The 20,847-nt window shown below is 39.6% G+C and overlaps 1 protein-coding gene across 1 annotated transcript in view; it reads left to right on the top strand.

Moving 5' to 3' along the window:
• The window catches only part of ADAMTS18 (ADAM metallopeptidase with thrombospondin type 1 motif 18), a 75,613-nt gene extending 55,183 nt beyond the window's left edge, over nt 1-20,430 (top strand). The window contains 7 exon segments of the mRNA XM_068411344.1: nt 6,035-6,176; nt 7,712-7,838; nt 12,598-12,802; nt 14,292-14,483; nt 14,861-15,073; nt 16,512-16,659; nt 20,315-20,430. Coding sequence (XP_068267445.1) covers nt 6,035-6,176; nt 7,712-7,838; nt 12,598-12,802; nt 14,292-14,483; nt 14,861-15,073; nt 16,512-16,659; nt 20,315-20,430 — 1,143 coding nt within the window.
• The last annotated feature ends 417 nt before the right edge of the window (nt 20,431-20,847 follow it).

Below are 20,847 nucleotides of genomic sequence, written 5' to 3'. Positions count from 1 at the left end.
GGCAATCTAAGGTCAGCACTTGCAATTTAAAGACCTTTTCACTGTTTTTCTGTTAACTGACAAATACTTAACTTGAGGAGAAACAAACAGTAAATTCGTCATTCATTTATCTAGCTTTGGGAAAAAGGGCTGCTAGTGGGCACCACTAACTGCTGAAAATACTTTCCAGAAGAGGCTAGCAGAGCACAAGGGACATGGCCATCACAGGGCTCTATCGATCCAGAACTCGCGTGAGGGTCACTCATGACATCCATTTGTTGAAATATTCAGTCACCCTCCACGACTGACTCGAATTATGGGAAAGGTTCTGAAAGCGCAAAAGTAACTGAACTGTTACATGGGCATGAAAAATATTGCGTGACCAGGGATTGATAAACTAACTTAAAAACCAGGAGCGTTTAATAATTTGGTTTCCCATTCTATTAATAAACGCATGAAGAATTGACTGATTTAAGGACTCAAAGCCAATTTGAGAAAGCACTGTAAAGTTTTTCAGGACAAGACAGGATCAGTATCCTCACTGAAGTTTACCTCAAACTTGGTGAAATACCTAATCAAGGCATTGTGAAATCTTTGTGAAAAAAGATAGTTTATTTTGACAGCAATAAGTAACAGATGGAAAGGATGCTTTGCGAAGAGGCAGATATTCACGGGAAGAGAAGGTGAATGGAGCTTCAAAGCAGCAATATGTCTAATTAAAACCAGTGGATCACTTCCTCTTTATCAATAGGGGAAAAAAGGAGAAAGCAGGCCAGGTGGAACGACTTTACTGATGATCCAGCTTCCACAGGGAGAAAGCCAAGTTGCAGTTATAAAGCATTACATTTATTATTAGCTACTAGATGACAAATTTGTACTGATTTCCCCTGAAGAGATAGTAAGGTAAAGAGAGCTAAGATCTGCTTATAAGATACAGATGGTGATTCAATACAATGGATAAAAGGGTTCTCCTTTAGTGAGGAGAGATTGGCTGGACAGTATCCCTGAAGGTTGCACATTTAGCATGTGAACAGTAAAAAAATGGAGACACAATAGCACAGAAGATAAATTTGAAACAGCTGAAGTAGAAATGAGATCATACAGGACCTTTCACAGATACTTTTTTTTTTTTTCCTTTTAATGACCTTAGTGGACTTTCTTGAAAAACAATAGTTTGTCATAAGCTTTTAGTTAAGATTGTGTTTAAAGTGACTTCAGAAATACTGAAGGGATAAAACCCCTTTTGTTTTAAGATTTGGCTTAAGTAGTCAGTGGTAATTCTTCCTTTACTGGTGCTTTCCAAACAGGTGTTCTCTCAGTTTCCTTTGAAGCTCCTGGTGTTAGCCACTGTCACGGATCCCATCCAGTAACTGCCCATTCAAGACAACAGTCCTGTTCTAAAACTTGTTTTCAACAGTTTTCCACCAGCATCATATGCTGCATGCTTAGATTTATCCTACTGAAACCAGAGTAAATTCATAAAAGTCAAAGGAATTAATCTTGATTGAACAGAGAAATCAGAATCTGGCTTAGGATGTTACAGTACTTATTAAACAGCATGTAGATTGACAGTGGATGAAATCTGCAGGTCTCGCAAGCGTAACACAGCCAGGCACTATTCTCACACACAGACAAACTTCTCCATCTGCCCTTAGTGGTGTAACTGATGGCTCACTGCAGAGAGCTTAACTCTGCTACATCCACCTAAAGAAATTATCAAAGACTTACAAAGCATGGCAGTGACCCAGGAAATGTAGGTGCAATTTGAAGACTCAGATCAAAGCTACGATGGATGCTGAGATTCAAAGTTTGGGCTCATGCCCATCTTGTAAATTATGCACATGCAGAATGAGGACAGATGAAAATACATGAAGCACATATGGGTAAACAGTAGCTATTCCTTTACCTGGCTTTTTCTCTATGCTCAGCTTCACTCTGTAAGTGATTCGTACATGTCTATTGGTTCTTCACAGAGATAATGAGTCTTTTTTTTTTTTTTTCAGTGTGTTACATGCCAGGCATTAGTATGCTTTCCTATACATTGGACAGAATATTGTGGAAGAAAGAGGAACCTATCTTGTGTAAATTAATCTCTTTTAATTCAGTGTCTTGCAAGTAACATCACATACACATCTTACAGTAAAAACCACCTGAAAAGCACAGAATCAATCATAAGAAAAGCAATGTTGATAGGCTCTTTAAAAATTCGACCTGCAAAATGGAGCATTGTATTGGCAACTTAGGATAGCCATGGGAAAAAAACATGATCTCAAACAAAGGAGCAGATGCACAGCTACTTTAGAAAATGTATTGGTTTAGCTTTGAAATCAAAATTAGCAGCAAAAGGAAAAGGTTCTTTACTCAGGAGAATTCAATTTATCCGTTGTTTTAACGTTCGGTGCCCTAAGCGAAAGCCATAGTGCTTTTTCTTCAGAACAGACCTGGCAGATTCCAGCCGTAGAGTCTGTGGTTTTCGAACTCAAGAAGCTGTAAATTTTATAACTCTGCGCCCTGCGGTCAGAGCTGCTGAGTGTTGTGTCTGAAGTCAGGTGGTTGGTGTGTTAAAGGTAGACATTAAACAGTTCAAGTGAGGAACTGGAAATGTTTAAGGAGGTTTTTTGCCAGCTGTAAATTTGGGAGCAAATGCCAGTTGGCTGAAAAGACGCTGGAATGCATCCAGTTAAGTAGACTAGCACTGGAGGTCTTTCCAAATTTGTAGGTCTGATAACTTGGCTCTATATGCAGACTTCAGTTTTTGGGCTGTTAAGGAAGGGCTTTATAATGAATGAAAATACAATAGAAAACTTTTTATATGCTCATTACTTTGGCAAAATTGCAACTTTGCAATAGTAGTGCATTCCTGATGAAAACTTGTTTGAACATTATACATCGTTTACTTTCTCAGCTGAGTGCCAGGGACCCAAAAATATATGGTTTTGTGCTCTGCAATATTTTGTCTCCAATACTTTCCCAGAGTTTCATTTTGCCCTTTTGCTATGTAGCTGGGATGATACCAGGGGTAAGAGACCTGACTGTGGTGCAGCTCTTGCTTTGTAACCATTCCCGCTTGCCGTCTGCTGGGAGGGAGGCGGCTCTGGCCTTACTAGAGGAAGTTCACTTCATCGGCCTGTTACAATTGCGGCTGCTTCCCAGCGCGCATGAAGCGGGTGTAGCCCAAGGCCTTACAGTGTGTATCGCCCAGCTGGCCTGGGGTGCAGGATTTACCCCACAGGCCCTCACGCAGACAGAGGTTGTGAGTTTCTTACATCATTGTGTGGTTGTTCTCTGAAGCGATAGATACTAACATGTCTTGTTCTAACTCGTCCGACATCATTTGCTCTTCATTCCCTTCACTCTGTTGAAGCACCAGGAGAATATTGCTGTAACAGGAGTAAAACTGGTTGCCACTTTTATCTTCTCATCTTCCCTCTGCTGTGTTCTGAATTCTGTTGGTCAGGATGCACTTGATCTGTTTCTTGCCTCTGCTATCACAAAGAGCACTTTCAGAAGACAAGCGTTCAGTCTAACACTTCAAGATATTTTTATTAGAAAAGTTTTAAGCTTTACTGTTTTTTTTTTTGGCCACTAACATAGCACAGCTTTATGACAATTGTCAGAATCAAATGAGACAAGGGCTGACCCTTACACAAGGTCTTGAGCCATGGACAAAACCTCCTCCTCTTTTGACACATGACTTACTAAAAGGCCAGACAGAATTTCAGCCTCTGCACTTGAAGGAACCCAGAGCACCTACTGAAATGGGAGAAGGTGCATCCTCATAGGTCCGTGAAAGAGGAAATCTGTCTTTGACTGTTCGTACATTAGCCAGATCTTTTCTAACACAAGAAGAAAAGCAAGCTACTCCCTGAAATTGTCTCTGTCTGCCTATGCTGAGATCTGTGCTAATACCTTGCACTTGTAGGACCTTCCAAAGAGTAAAAGCAAATAAAAGCATTTTGATGTCTGGTCTGTAAGAAAAACCAGGAAATGAATTGGTCTAATTAAAGAGTAGTTTTTGAGGGCTTAATTCGTATTAGGGTTAACACGCCGTATTTTTTTCTGAAGCACGTGTTCTGAAACTTTAAACATTAGATATTTGTCTCAATTTGTCCTTAAGAAAAGGACAGTAGAGTGAACACTTATTATTGCAGCCTGTTTTTTCCAGAAACTCTTAATACAGCTGTTTTAACAGAGTTGGACTTTTTGCTATCAGCAGTCGGACAGCTTTCTAAAAATAAAAATTTGTATAGAAGAGACATTTTCCTTCATCTGAAGGCGCTGTTAAATCTTATAAAACGTTTACATCACATACTGATGAATAGCCAAGGAAAAAAGAAAGGTCCTGAAAAAAGTGACACTGGTAATGGTTTGAACAGAACATAGCAAATAGGGCAAAGAACCACACACTGATGAATGAGCATAAAGTAAAATATGGAAACTCTGTAATATGCTCATTAGTGAGCCCCATGTGCTGTGAGCGCTGAATGTGGCGGAGGCTTTCTGGAAAGCCAGGAGGAGCTCCAGAGATCCAGAGTGCAGCTGTGCAAGGCAGCGTGAAGTTGCACAGCAGCTTCAACTCCAGAATTGAGAGTGTTCCTATTTCAGAGTGTTTGATTTTAATCCTGTCTTGTAAAATAGTTGAGATATATACATACATATATGACTCCCCTCTAAAGCAGATATAGTAATATTATTTCTATCAAGAATAATCAGTAAAAATAGAGAGGTCAGTAATCGCTCAGATCTATTTCTTCTGTAATCTCACAGGTATTCTAAGGTGCTCATGAATTAAGCTTGGATGGGCGAGATGAAAATTTTCACATGAAATACTTTAATTTACCTGTGCTTGGAGGATTTTCTAATCTGAATCCTCCAATGAGAAGGCACGTGCTCTCCAATTCTTTTGGAAGTATTTTGCCTTTTACTCTCCTAATTGCTATATTTTCAGTTTGGACCATTACTAAGGGTCACTAACTGAAATAAAATCTTTGGCTAATAAAAATGGAAAATATAGCATCTGTTTTTCTTTCTTCTAGAAAAGTAAACAGTATGCAGTCCAGATCCTTCATGTGTTCAACATTATTGAGCTGGAGGTCATGTAAATTTGGTCTGAATTTTCACTGTCATGGGTAATTTCTGTTTTCCGATAGGTACATTTTCAGAATACTTTAAAACCCTGGGCTACATTTCAAAATGTTATTATATTTCTTGGTCTTAAATGATATAAATGCAAGTTTGTTGGCATTTTATGAAATAAACCAGTCTATACAGAGATCAGTTATACCTACATGGATTGCTTAAGCACTCAGTTTAGACATCATGTGAACTTAACTGATATTTTATTAATATTTTGAATGGTAATCATTAACATAGACTGAAATTGTTCTTGAAATGCTAGTGCTTATCAAAAAAGCATATTTAGGAACTGAGGTTAACTGCACCTGCTCTTTATATTACCATGACCAGATCCATATTGGTGAAGAACTGAAACTTAGTAGAGCTCTGTAACTGTAAACTCTTGCACTTTTTCTATTAAGTATGAATATAAATGCACTTTGCTGCCAAAAATAGTTTCTAAAATAAATGTTGTTAAATAGAAATTTCTCCCCAAATTTAGGTATGTGGGGACCCACTGACAAGGGCCAGTTGCAGGAGCAGAGCACTGAGAGCTGGGGCAGGGCCAGCGACTAATACTGCATTGCCAAAAGTCTTTGGATGCTATTTCACATCTACTGAAGGCATTTCTGCTTCACCAGTCCAGTCAGATGCCTTCTGATTTAAAGGAGCGTTAGGCTGAACCGTGTATTTCTGCCCTCTTCTGTTATATGCCCTGCAGGTGTTAGTCCAAGCAAAATCTTTGCTGTTGAGGGATTACTTTGATGGTTTTTAGTTTATCGAAAGATTAGGTCTCCTGAAAATTCTTTCACAAACATAGTGTCTATAAATATATTATGTGTGTATTGTGTTTAGTTCATCTTCCTTCAGAATGACAGAATCCTTTCCTTTTTTTTTCCCCTCCCTCCCTTTTTTTTAAACAAACCCCAAATACCTATAGATCCTGTTACAAGGCAAAAATCCTGGAATTGCTTGGGAATATACATTTTCCAAAACCAACAATGAAAACAAGACGTCTGTCAAAAAACACAGCTACGCCTGGATGTCGGTGCAGTCAGAGTGCTCAGCTACTTGCGGTGGTGGTAGGTAACTCCAATTGCCAGTCCTCGCTTTTTCATTTTTTCAAAGCATCTCAAACATTTCAGCTGCCTTCAATTCTGCAAACTTGTATCGATACATACAGGGGGTTACACTGAACACCTGGTCCTTATTTTTTATCTGACAATTTATAACATAGATGAAGTACCTTCTTACTTCTTTTATAGTAAAAAAAAAACAAACCATGCCAGTCTCAATCATGTCACTTACAGCGATTCAGTCTTTTTTCTTTAGGTCAATCCGTAGGCATATGATACCTTGCTGTCGAAGTAATGTTGGAATTAAATGTGTGCTTTGATGTTGTTCTAATTTGTGCACATAGAAAGATACCAAATGATGAGTAAAATTTATCTGTAGAGAGGAATTGAAGACTAAAATACTATCAAGACCTTTACTGACAGTTGTACCCTGATCTTCTTGCTGTTTAATTACAAATATTTGAGTTCCACCAGGTCAAAGTCTGAAATTCTATTTATATAGATTTCTTATTACCGTATTCCTCTAGGTGTTTGCTTTGCGCAGACCATGTATTTGTTTTTCTGAATCCTGGATGTTCTGTCAGTGAAAGTAATTCTGGGCTGTAATGAAAGCAGAAAACTGGCATGTGGGGAGTCCTGCAAAAAGAATTGAGAATTAAAATTTTAGTGGCCTTTAAATTGGAACTGGGTCATATAAATAAGCCTATTTGGTGCAGTTGTCTTTAATACCAAAGAACAGGACTGGGTAACCAAGGAAGTGCCATGTTATGCTCCTGCATTGGCAAAAAAGTCCAGGTGAAATTCAGGAGTATCTTGCTTGTGTGTTGTCAGACTTCACAGCATCTCAATAAACTGTTTATGGAAGAAAGACCCACCAGGAGCACTACAGACATAAAATATGACAACTGCATTTTTCTTGCTTCCCTTTAAAACAAATGAAGGTTGCAGCATGGGTATAAAGATGATGGAAACAACTGTGTTTCCAGATTTCACTTGCTCTGTCCAATGAACCATGTGTGAGGTAAATGACACTGCTCAATTAAAAAATAAAGTATAAAATCACTTCATCTCTTAAGGCATTTGTATTCTTCTCTGTCATCTGTCCTGATGTTGACACTAGATAGGGTTTAGGTACAGGAACCTGCAGAATTCTGAAGTTTTTAAAGATATACTGTAAAAAGTTGCAAAATGTTTTGCTGCAGTTTGCAAACGCATGAGCAGAGCTCTAAGCAAGCACTGCTCGTTTCTGCAGGGAATTAGGATTTGAGGAATTACTAATTTTTGCTGGGGGAAGATTCTGCAAATACGCTGTTTATAACTAAAATGTTTCATCTGACTTCAACAGTGCCTGTGTTACAGAAATGAAAATTAATGTTAAAAGCATGTTGCCAAATTAAATCCCATTTTATTTAGTTCAAGTCAGTGGAATTTTACCAATGATGAGCTTGGACTTGTTTAGTTAAAATTCTTCCCTAGTACTTTTTCTCTTATATTTTGAGTAAACATTTATTTTACTGTATTTTTTTCTAATACTTCCATAGGACACATTACAGCAAAAGCAATTTGTTTAGAAGATCATCGCACACGAGTTAATTCCTCCTTCTGCGGCCCAAGGATGAAGCCTTTAACTGAAACAAAACCATGCAATACTCATCCCTGCCCAGCATAGTAAGTTCTCTTTATTTTTGTATGTTTTCACTGGGCCTTATGACTGAGTTTGCCCCAAAAGAAGTCCTCTCCGACAGGCACACCAAATTGTATAGCCCGCTAGATGAACCCACTTTTATTCTGTAACCTAAACCAGTAATTGTTTAAAAGTGTTAGTTGTGTAGGCTCCTGCCCAATGATAACAACAGAGGCGGTATTTCTAATGTTGCTAAGCAAGACCTCCTGAGGATTGCTTGCAGCTCTGTCACCATGCTGGGGTTAACTATGTGACACGGAGTAAATCTAAGTTATTTAGAGGCCCGTTCTGCCACCTTTACTCACCTTGAATCAATAAGACCATTTCCTGAGTAAAGTGCTACTCCCCCTGTGGAAGCTTGGCCCCATGACTCAGATTCCACGTATTAGATTAGGTTAAAAGAATCTTGTGAAGTGTAATTAGTGATTTTTGGACAAAATGACCCACAGAGTATTATAATACCAAGAAGAGGACTATCTAAACCAAATAAATCATCAGCAATGCTCCTGGTGCCCACAAAAACAAATATGAAGACATTGCCTATGTGAACAATCTTATTTTCTAAAAGACATAAGAAAGGTGAGATACAAAGGAAGACATTGACATATAGAGAAGCATTTAGAATCCAGCTGGTCTAAATCAATAGAGCTCCTTTAAAAACAAGGAAGTTACACTGATTTATAGTAGCTGTGGTAGGGGTCCTTTGGAAAAAAAAATGTTGAGTGCTCATATAATTAAACACAGTATTATGTGGCTTAGACTATAACTGGGCAGATTTAAGGACACATTGGCCATCTCTCTTTGCTGGTTTTTTTCACTTTTGGATCCCTGACTTTGCAACCTTAGCATTATTTTAATTTTACACTAAAGATCAGAAAAGCTGTACTATGTTGGACAAGACACTTTGACTTCCAGAACAGGAGATTTTCTAAAGCAATATGTTGAAAAAATCAAGAGTGTTTCAGTGGGAAATACAGACGGTTGAAGATGCATTGAAGCGCACAGGCAGCAGACGGCAGAGGAAATGGAGGAGAGCTCTAGACCTGGTGTCATCTGCTGGTTTTACTCTACAGTGATAAAAGCAATGGGCGGTAAAAGCAATTGGCTAAGCCCGCTCCGGTGCTTCATAAAATAACACATTTAATGAAGTTTAAGAGGAAGCATTCCTCATCTCCCCCAGTCCAGAAGAGGATGATGGGGCAAAGCAAAAAGATGTGTATGTTCTGCAGTGGCTTTGTTTTTACTTAAAAATCCATAGTTTGCAATATGTTGAACACACTAAAAAATAGTCCAGTAATAGTTTGGAATTTCCTGCAAAATTTAAAGATTAGAGCAGAGTACACAAAATCCAAATGGCAAATTATACACTGTGACCACAAAACGACAGAGATAAGGTTTAAATAATGGTAACATGTGACATGAGAGCCCCATGTTCCTGCTTCAGCAGTTTCTTTAGATTGCGTTTAGCCACATGATTTTCTCAATACCAATTTTAAGTAATCTTTGTAGCCAAACACAATCTTTTCATATGCGACTTATCTTCTGCCAGAACTATTTTTATCCAATGAACTAAAGACACAGAATAGACACAGAAATGTGGTGTCTATAATGTTCCCAGGAGTCTTTTTAAGCTGCTCATGCTTACCTTCGTTTTGATGTGGCATTGTTAAGCTATAAAGCTTCACCAAAATGATATTAATTTCTATTGACCACACACAAAATTTTCAATTCTATTAACAGGAGATCCCGAGGTATTCTGAACATCCGCTGACAGACCTGTCACTGAAAATGCTGAATATCCATTTTGACATGCGGTGCAATGTTTTCATGCTGAAATTGCTCTGATATTCCTAGATTTACTACTTTAAAACACAATTATTGACTTGAACCCTAAAAAGAGTACGAAAAGAAAAAACATAAAAGCCCCAAGCCACCTCTAGGGAAAAAAAAGTTAACTCACTAATTAATTTTTTTTTAAATCCTTAGGATATATTAATGTATGGAGGATCTACATGTAGGACCATGTCTAAAATTAACAGATTACCATTCAGCTGAGTGAAACTACGCCAGAATACCTCTGCTGAGGAATCTGCCCAAAAAGTCACGGCATGTAATATTTCCCATAAAACTGAGACTGCCAACATCAAAAAATGTAGTGTTAATAAATACCATGGAGGAAACAAAGAATGCTTAATAGCCAGCAAATAAAGCAAAACCAAATACAGTAGGTGTAACAGGCAAGGGAAGGAGGTGAATAATAATAGATAAGATACGAGCGTGTCAGTTTGTGACATAAAAGAGGCTGCAGACTTACAAAGGTCAGTGAGGAATAATTGCTGCATAAGAACAAAGACTTATTAGTCTGAGTAGGAACAAACTACTGTCCCACCAGTAAGAACACAGAGAGGCATCAGTACTGCACACTGTTGTTGTTGGATTTCTGAGCTGCCAAATCTGGTCATAATTATTTAGTTATTTGAGCTAATGAAAGATACTCTTGGATCACGGCCCAGATAATCTTGGAAAATGGCAGTTTACTAGAGGACATTAAAGTAGCTTTATTGCCCTTTCCTCTGTGAAGAGGGGAACTTTCTGGGCAGTTATTGTGAATAAACCCTTAAAATTAACACTTTTGGTTGCTCTACCAGTCACTGTTGTCAGAAACATCAAGGCAACTAATTAAAAGTTGTAAAATGGATTAAAACTATAACCTTTTTCCAGAAGTTTGTATTGCAATAGTCCAAATATTTATAAATTGGACAAAAATGAAACTTCTGATGTGTTCTGGAATTACATAACTACTGACTTTTCACATTAATATTTCTTTGTCTTTAAATTACTGCTTTTTATATTTCCCACTACTTTTGGCAGTTATTGAAGTTACTAGACTGAGAGTTGGGATTTCTGCTATTCCCAAAGGGATTTTTCCAAAATAGGCTTTTTATAAATTTTTTACAAATTAAAATTAGCTTTGTTTTCAGGCAGATGTGAACAGGCAGGCTGGGATTCTGTTCATCTTTCACACAGTAAAAAAAGGGGAAAAAAAAGCTTTCTTGTCATTAAAACTGTATGTAAGCAGCTATTCCAGTGGTCACAGGACTGACTCCGTGAGAAAGGGTGGAAGCAGGATAGGCCAAGCAATCCAATTTGAGCCAAGAACCTTTTCTGTGGCAGAAAGGGTCATTAGAAAGGGTTTTCAGAAAGGGTCATTAGACATTGGAATGGGCTGCCCAGAGAGGTGGTGGAGTCACCATCTCTGGAGGTGTTTAAGAAAAGACTGGACATGGCACTTAGTGCCGTGGTCTAGTTGACAGGGTGGTGCCACGGCAACGGTTGGACTCGATGATCCCTGAGGTCTCTTCCAACCTGGTTGATTCTGTGATTCTGTGATAAATTATTAAAAGTTTGTAAAACTGCTGTTTTAATATCTTTAGTCTCATGTCAGTGCTGGGTCTTTGACTCAGAGTTCTCAACTTGAGGAATCATTTAGTCATTCATAATTTCCTTTGTTTCTTCACTTCTGTTTTCCTATCTCATTGTTATTTATGGTCTTACACTGTAAGCCTTCAAGGACAAAGACACATGGTTGTATGTTTGCAAAGTGTTCCACAAAGGCTGGGGACCCACTCAGTGCTTCAATAACAGAAATACTGAGCAGCTATTGACATTTCAAAACTGAACTTGTCCTAAGCAATTGGCAATAATTCTTCAGACTTTGTGTCACTTCAGTGACGTGATGCATAACTGAGGCGTGCCTGTGGCTGGAGTACAGACCTGCCCAACGGTTTTCACTGGTTAGATTTCCTCTGTTTTATTTAGATTCTATATCATCTGTCTGCCAAATTTATTAGTCTGAGGACATTTAAATCCTCAAGACACTAATGACAGGCCTGCTGATTTTAGCAAGCAAGTTCTTTTTTTGGGAAGAGAGGCCAGTAAGGTTTGACACAAATACCACTGGACAGCACCATGCCAACATTTGTTGCCCTGGGTGAGTGTAGCTATGCACAAATGCATAGGGAGGTACATTCTCAGCTAAGCTGGCCCCATTCTTTCCCTGCCATACCCGCTCTTCCCTTATATCAGCTTGGGTGAATCTTCCTCCTCCGCTTTGTCTTCCCGGAGAGATGTAAAAAGGGAAAATTGTAACAACAAAGGGAAGAACTTTCCAATAATAGAATCTCACCGATTTACAGAGCTCTCTTTATCTGGCTTCTTTGGCCTCAGGTCTGTTAGCTAATTTGGAGGTCTCTTCAGCAGCTAAAGTGACAAAAGTGATCATCCTATCATTGCTTTAGAAAATATTTTTCTTTTCCTGGTTTAGAGAGATTTTTTTTCAAATAAGAGCATAGACGTGGTTAAAAAGTAATGGTGATTTGTTGGCCAGACCTTAGATCTTCTAGATGCTCCACCAGCCTCAATGGCAGTGTCTCAGTCCCCAGGGAATTCCAGATTCCAGGTGGGATTCATAGGAAAGCTGATTCTGGTAGATTAGAACTGTAAATAAGTAATACTAGTTTTTCTAGTTGTGTGACTCATATTTCATCCCCAGCAAAATGTTCCATGCTTTGAAGATAGATTATGTAACTACGGCTTTTTGATTGCTTGAACAGATATCAGTACCTCAGAGAGCAGGTGAAGCAGAGTCCCTGAATAATTCACATTTGATAGGCGGCTCATATGTATTGATTTTATAAAGCTAATTGGACTCCTGTGTTTCTAACATACATCTTCTCCTTTAAGCTGGTCAACAGGCGAATGGAGCGCATGCAGCAAATCTTGTGGAGGAGGGCAACAAAGTCGTCTCATTCAGTGTGTCCAGAAAAGGGCTTTCCAAAGAGAGGAGGCAGTGGCCCATTCCCTGTGTCCTGTCAGCACCCCTACACAGGTGCAGATGTGCAACAGTCAAGACTGCCCACCTGAATGGAGCCCTGGCCTGTGGTCTCAGGTAATTTGGAGAAAAACTTACATTTTTGTCTGCTGGCATAATGAAAATATTGCCAAAAACTCTGCTCAAAAAGAAGAATAGTGCAAACTTTGTGAAGATCAGTATTTTGCAAGGCGCCCTATTCATGAAGACAATATGTAAACTATATATATTTTTAACCAGCCTTCCTAAGTGCTCAGACAGGAGGGCTTGCCAGAAGTGGACACGTGCTGTCCTTTTTGGTACATACAAATAAAACGGATATTTTTTTCTGGTTTCATAACTGAAGGCTTTATGAATTCTTCAAAGCCGTTAACTCCCTCTGAGATTACTTCCCACAGCAACATTACCTTTTCACAGAGATGATAGGCAGTCAAGGAATGAGGAAATACGTGGGGTTAGAATTGCTTTTTAATGCACACACATATGTGAATTGTAGGTTGATAAATTTGTGATTTACACATTCACTAATCACTGCTGTACTTTTGCCTTTGTTAGAGTAACTGTCCTACTGCGAGTAGAGTACTGCTGCAGTTAATTGCCATGAGGGGCATAAGGCCCCCGGCAGATTCCTGTGTGTACACACCCTGCTTTACAGACCTGCAAACTGCCTGACATTAAACCAGCCTGAGTTAAGAAACACACATGCTTACACAAAAGTCATCTCTGCTCTTTCTTTCACTACTATTGATGCTGGTATGGACTGTTAATGTAAGGATAAATGAAGTACTGGGAGATCTGGGATTTAAGAGAGAGCTGACAGTACACATATCAAATGGAGCTACGATATTTTTATTTTTCCATCTTCATTTAGTGAGATTCAAGGTGGATTTAAATTTACTGAAAAAATCTATTACTTCTGTGTACACTTCCTGGTACTGTTACTCTCAGTAAGTTCAGCAATGCGTATTTATTCACTGGTGACTTGTCCTACGCTTCAGTTGTAATCTTGGCAATTAAAATATCTTTGGTCAAACTTCTTAACCATTGTCTGTATCAGATTCTGTCTTGCAGTGAGATTCATTTGGTGAAGGAGTTATGTATAGATTCCCTGGGTAGTTTTCTCTGCCTCTATCTCATCCCTCTAGGGATCCATCTAGATCCATCTAGGCCAAGGTGAGGACAAAATAACAAATAGCTGAGAACGTCTTGCCACAGGAGATTTTGTGATGGGAGGTTAGGACCAGCTTTCAACTACGCCGTCCAGGGAAAAAAGCATTTTGCTCATAAGTCCAACTTACCTCATCTATGGAAGAGAGAGATTACTTATCTGTTCTACATGGAGGCTGTAAGAGTTCATAGTTTACATTAAGAAAGCACTTAGAACAATGCTTTAGAAGTGACGTACAGATGTTACGGTTACTTATTTACTGATAGAATTTCAAGTTTACTTATAATATAATGGCAGCTACACAGCACATTAGCCACGGTTTCTATGCTCTGCTTTAAAATACAAATAGTGCCAATTTTCGTTTCCTCTCATTCAAATGAATATTTCTTTCCATCACAGTGCTCCAAGACTTGTGGGAGAGGTGTTAAGAAACGAGATGTCTACTGCAAAAGTACCAGTTCTCCCAAGGTTAAAATCCTGCCTGAAAGTATGTGCAGCAGAGACCATAAACCTGAATCCCAGCAGACCTGTGTGCTAGGACGCTGCCCCAAAAACGACCGACTCCAGTGGGTGATTTCTTCCTGGGGTGAGGTAAAGTGGTGCAGTTACATGGCTCACTGCCTTCCTTTGCTGCTCTTGGGAACGCTGACTCAGGGACACACACAAACCATGTGGGGGAAAGAAAGCTCAGCTGTCATTTGAAAATCAGGTGTTCTAGGCAAGCCGCTATAAAAACACAGTTCTTTACATCCCGATGTAGTTAGATGTACCCTGATGTCTTTGTTTTTCAGGACTTTCACTGACTTGGATTCATATTTCAGTTTACACATTACAGAACATGGTCTTTGTGGTTTTAGTTATTTAATGCTTTGGTAGTTTCGCATAAGTTGGGGTCTCTTGCACATAGCACATTCTCCTTTATCTGAATGTGTTTCTATAGGTTTAGAAGGTGTACTTTGCCTTTGCAGTGCTCAGCCTCCTGTGGTCCAGGTGTACAAAAGCGAGAACTAAAATGCAGCGAGAAAAGCGTCCATGGGAAATTGATCACCTTTCCTCAGAGGAGATGTCGAAACATCAAGAAACCAAACGTCGACCTGGAAGAAGCTTGTAACAAGGGAGCCTGTCCATCGCAAACGTTGTATAACATGGTGTCTGGCTGGTATTCCTCACCCTGGCAGCAGGTAGGAATGGGAAACTTTCTCACCTCTCTCTCCCTGTCCTGGCTGGCACTCTTTCTCCAGCACTATTTCATGTCTTGGCTTTTATGGAGTTTACAAAAGGAGCAAGTTTCCCTACACAGTAGCTCAAGTAGCGTGCCCTAGTGCTTTTCACTACACAGCATTAAAGAACAAAACAACTGCATGTGACTGCTGACTCCTGGACAGTGTATCCCCTGTAATTAGGTGAGGTTGCAGTGCTGGGCTTAGAGAGAACCAAACCTAGAAAAGCTGCAGTATCATATGCCACAGAATGGACGCTAGCTGGAGTGGCACAAACGCCTGGTGGGTGTGAAATGCTGAAGACCACGCCACTGTGACCATGGCAATGTGAGTCCAAGCGACCTAGATTAAAGCCAGCTCCAGTCTTACATTGTGCTGTAGTCAAATGTCCGATGGTATGGAGGAGATATCTCCAGTACTAACAGTCCACAGGTATCTCCTGCACATAGCCATTCCCTAAAGAAGGTCGCACCACTCAGCCACTGAAACATGATCCAGCTGGTCCACATCCGTCATGTGCTTTGGTGCAGCTCATTTCTTTATCATGAAACTGAAGAATGTCACCTAAAAATGTTACTCATGCTGGACAGGCACTACATTCCACGCTCATTTTCCAACACTTTCTTCTCAGTCTTCTTCGAACTGCACTGTGGTTGAACTATTACATATCTATATGCACAATGTATTTGAGCATCTGCACAGATTGCCTGGTATTCCCTAAATACTATGATTAATTATGGGATCAGTCTGTATTTGTTTCTACGTTCTTGCAAACAAGCTTCTGTATTTCTGGAACTTATCTACTTTATGAGTCACATATCAATGAGACACACACTCATTTAATAACATGTACATGAAACAAGGTTTGTCTGACAATTGTAATCAGATGAAAATGATGACATTTATCTTAAAGACAACTTCTCATGAAACACGTACAAGTAAAAAAAGACTTATACATTTTAAAATACTTCATAGATCTTCCTGCAAACGCATAGTGTTTTTCTCCAGATACTGCCATAATTATGGTTCCAATGGGAGTTTTATCTCTGTTCAGACTGCAGGATTGGGCCCAGAGGCTCAGAGTTCAAAAGAACTCAGTGCAGACAATCAGGGACAGGTTTTCTAAAATGGTCTGTTTCTGTCTCGATGCCTAAGTAAGGAACCAGATTTTCAGCTGAGTCCTTAAATAACCAGACTTTCGGAAGAGAGAACAGATGCACACATCTTTGAAAAGCTGGTCCTGATGGGGGTTGCTGAACAGCAACACATCCGATCCTGATCTCTCTCTCTCTCTTTGCAAGTCTCATCCAAAGCCCTTGAAAGTTATTCGCTTGGCTTTCATGGGCTCCCAGAGAGTCTCTACAATGAAAGACTGCTTTTACGTGTTTCCTCTCTACAGTGTACAGTAACATGTGGAGGGGGAGTGCAAACCCGGAGTGTACAGTGCCTGCGCCAAGGAAGACCAGCTTCTGGGTGCTTGCCCCATCAGAAACCAGCAGTCCTGAGAGCTTGCAATACTAACTTCTGCCCAGTCCCTGTGAAAAGAGGTAAAACTCAGCTCTACGTGCTGCAGCAGGGTTCATTGCTTAGAACTCTATATCCAGCAAAAATCACCTTTTCCCGTTACACCCACTGAAGATTAGTATTTGGCATGTTCCTTCATAAATGATTTTTTCCCACACTTTCCAGCTTTGCGGTTACTCTCTGATACTACAGCATCTCTCCTCAAAACGAACCCTCTTAAGGCAGACTTGAGAGTATATCTGACACAAGAGATTTTTAAAAACAAGGATATGTTAAAAAAAAAGTACTTCAAAAAGTTAAGCCATTTGGTTCTGAGCTGCATCTTTATACTATCTTGTTGAATAACATAGAAGCATCCCATGCTGGTAGCGTTTTATGATAAAAAATAGAAACTTTTGAACTAAGCAATAAGAATTGGCCATTTATTTTTAGTCTTTTGAAGTTCACCCAAGCTTCAGATTGCACCGATATCCTGGGAGTCCAAAAATGCTTTCTCTAGAATGTACTTCTCTTCTTACTGCTTCTGATCAGTGTATGACGTGCAGTCAGGGAACACGAAATTAAGCTCTGTCCTCACTTGTATATCTGTTGCATCCCGCTCCACCTCTGCAGCGTGTTTTGCAACTCTAGAGGAGCAGGAGGAGCAAGAGGTTTTGTGTCACTGAGTGATGGAAGCAGAATTCTCTCAGAACCACCACAGCGAGAGAGAGTGGTGCGTTAGTCCCGTCCCATACATTTGCTTACAAGCTGGTTACAGTTTGTGACTCCTTCTTAACTGTGGGAAAAAAGCTCATGGAGGTCCAGGTTGGTCCCATATAACACTAGTTATGTAGGTATGCCAAAGTACTTCAAACATTAACTTTCAAAATACCGTACATTAACTGTCTTGTTACCATTTTAAAACTGGAAGCTGAAAGTAACCTCTTTAAAACCTAGGCCGGATGGGGAGTGAAAGGTGGTAATAGGGTTGGAAGCAAATGTCAGGCTCTGGCCCCGCATCTTGTGAATTGACATTAGCCAACCGCCCCCCCATCCATACCCATTCCTGGCATTCACTGTGCACGGAAACCCTGTAAAACCCAGTGATATCTTAACGGACCATTTTACTGAATCAACTCAAGACATGCCGAGTATCAAACTGATATATCAGGGTCCTGAATCCAAACAAGGATATATATCCCTAAAAGGGATAAGCAAGTAGTTCTGCTAGTTTTGTAAGTAATTGTTCTTAACACTTCAAATTAACCTTCCTAAAAGGTTCTGCTGTACTTTGTACATCCTTTTCTGTCACGATATAGCAAGCACTTTTCTTTCACCCCTGCCTTCCTCTGCTATATTTCATGTCTGGAGTAATATCTGTTATTAATTTTGGCCTTGGCCTGTTTCTCTCTCTCCTCACATCTGCAGGAGCCCTTTCCCCTTTATTATAACTGGGTCGTCAGGCTCTAGAGATCAATTATCTCTTCACTGCTCTCTAACTTTCCGTCTAAACCAGCAAAAAGAGAGGGAACCAGCTGTGCTGGAATCACCTTGAAGCAAATCAGTCTCTATTATCAGCCATGCAGCTCCAGCTCAGTGATCACAGGCAAGAAATTAATGTTTCAGGGAGAGTTTACACACTTTCCTAGACAAACTGGGTCATTTCCATCCCTCTGTTAGATGCAGTTACGGTCACCGTAACTCTAGTAAATCCAACTCCTTAAAATGAATGAAAATTTAAACAACATATAAATACTTGAGTAAATAGAAATAAGGAACTGACAGCCTGACCCACATCCATTGAAGTTTGGGGGACTCTCTGTGTTCATTCCAATGGTCTTTGGATTAGGTCCCAGGAGTAAAGTTTTTGGCCATACCTCTGTAATGTCAGCATTGCACTCCGATCTTCAAAAGGGGCATAAAGATTTATTAACATTGCCTCCTCAGTGCTTATACATTTTTTTTAAAGAGTAATTCGTAATTTTGGAAAATTTACTCCTCCATGGCAGGAGAGCTTCTTCCTGCCTTGATCAGAACAGCTCTCCTCACTTTGTGCTGTGCATGTTTTTCATGTGTTGTCTGCTTTGGGTCCTCTCAGCAGCACATTCTGTCTGGTGGACAGTAGCTGAAGTAACGTGAAAGCTGGTGCTGAGCTCCCAGTTGCACCCCTGCCGACACATTTCAGAACAGAATGGCAGTGCTGTGGGGTGGTAAGGCTGCAGTTCGGTACCGAGCTTCCTAGTTCCTGGACGTTAGCATTTACAGACAGGCTTATGTTTTTAAAAACTGAGGAATAAAATGGCATTTTTTAAAAAAAAATGCTAGTATTAAATTATTTTCTTATTCGTTCAAATAAATTTGAGGGTGATAAAGGTATACAAAATCACCTTTGCCATCATATAAAAGGGAATCAAAAAAAGCAAAGTGGTGACTAATCAGAAGTAGTTCCTATAGAGAGACAGAGATGACTCCTGGCCCACAGAATATGAAGTAGTTGTCTGTCCTGTGTGGGGGAGCATTTATCTTCTGTAACTCAGCTTAGCTGATTTGAGAACGCAGACAAGGGTGGCTAGATTTTCCTTCGCTGTCTCCTTGTAAATTCCTTTTATTGACCATGTAAACAGTAGTTCTGAGTTGAATGGAATCTTTTCCCATGCTCACAGGAGATTTCAGTTTAGCTATAAATTTTGCTAAACCTCATTTAAATGTCTTACTGCTCTCTCAGACATGGTGAATTTGTTTATAAATCATCCATATGAATCATCACTCTGCTCTTTTAAAGAAACATAAAGCATCCACTACAAAACTGTAGAAAGGAGCAGCTATGAAATGTTTTTTAAAGCAACTGGGGTGTGTCTATAACTGATCTGTACATAAATTAAGTAAAATAAAATCTTAATTGAAAAATATGGTTTATTTATAATTAAAAGCTGGACTTTTCAGAACTAAACATTGTCAGCCTGTCTTTTTTCCCATTGCAGTTAATTAAGATTTCACCAACATGGCATAGTCAAAGTCCTAAAAGCCTGATTCACACCACCTAACTAAAGTGTCTAAGAAGAGAGATTTCTTAGGCTCCCTGCATAGTCAAACGGAGAGAAATAACTCCTCTAGGAAGCGTTGAAATGCGAACACATAGCAGAGCATGTTGTGCACATGTGCACAGAGTAGGGTCCATGCATTCAGATGTCCATGCATTTTGTGTGCTCACGCACATACACTCAAAGCTGACACTACTCTGAGGTGCAGGAACACTCCATGTGATGTTGATGGCAACAAGCAATCAGCATCAAGCATGGAGTAGGCTCACAGGTACAAGTACCTGGCTTTAGAACAACATTTGTCATCAGAGAGGAAAACACAGATGACTTTTTTAATCCTCTACAGTGGAACCTCCTCCTGTTTTCCTGAACTTCAAAGTGTGCTCTCAATTTTTTAATTCCTTTACCCTCCTATTATATTAGCTCTATATCAAATTCACGAAGTTGATCTTTTAACAAATTAAACATCTCTTAACAAATCAAAAAAGAAACTATTATTTTTGAGATGAAAGCTAGTTCATGGTTCCTCTTCTTTGAATTGAGTGGCCCATCGTGTTTTTAATATTACCAAAAGCATACAAGTGTGCGGAACTATTGCCTGACTTGTACATTTGCTAAAACACAGTCTTACCATACTGCTTGGATTTCTCTCCTTCAGATGATCCTTCTTGTGTGGATTTCTTCACTTGGTGTCATCTGGTACCCCAGCACGGTGTCTGTAACCACAAATTTTATGGCAAGCAATGCTGTAAATCATGCACGAAGAAGAACTGATAGCAGCGTGTTATCTGAACCCTTCAGTGACAGGATTCTCTTCTTCAATTTATGTTGGAATTAACTTTGCTTTGAGGCAAGACATGGTGCCACATAAACCACTGATGGAAGAGACTTTTTTCTAAGGGAATGTCTGAGGTACAGTAATTGTTGGATATATGTTGAAAAAGGAATGTTTCTTTTTTTTCTTTATTTGCTGACCTCACTAAAGTACAGGGTACTATGGATCACTTGAACACTCAGACTCGAGGGGCAGATCTTCTTTCTTTGAAAGTGTCATTTTGCACTGTCATGTTATGAGGAAGAAAATAAGGCAAGGATGCCTTTTCTGGCTAATTAACCGGAATGCAAAGCAAAAGAGATTGGGAGCTCGAGGAGGATGGTTACAGCGTGGCAGCGTGACAGATCGCACTATCA

This window comes from Nyctibius grandis, chromosome 12, assembly GCF_013368605.1.
Source record: "Nyctibius grandis isolate bNycGra1 chromosome 12, bNycGra1.pri, whole genome shotgun sequence".
In the NCBI taxonomy this organism is placed as follows: domain Eukaryota; kingdom Metazoa; phylum Chordata; class Aves; order Nyctibiiformes; family Nyctibiidae; genus Nyctibius; species Nyctibius grandis.
This window is presented reverse-complemented; position numbering and strand designations above follow the sequence as displayed.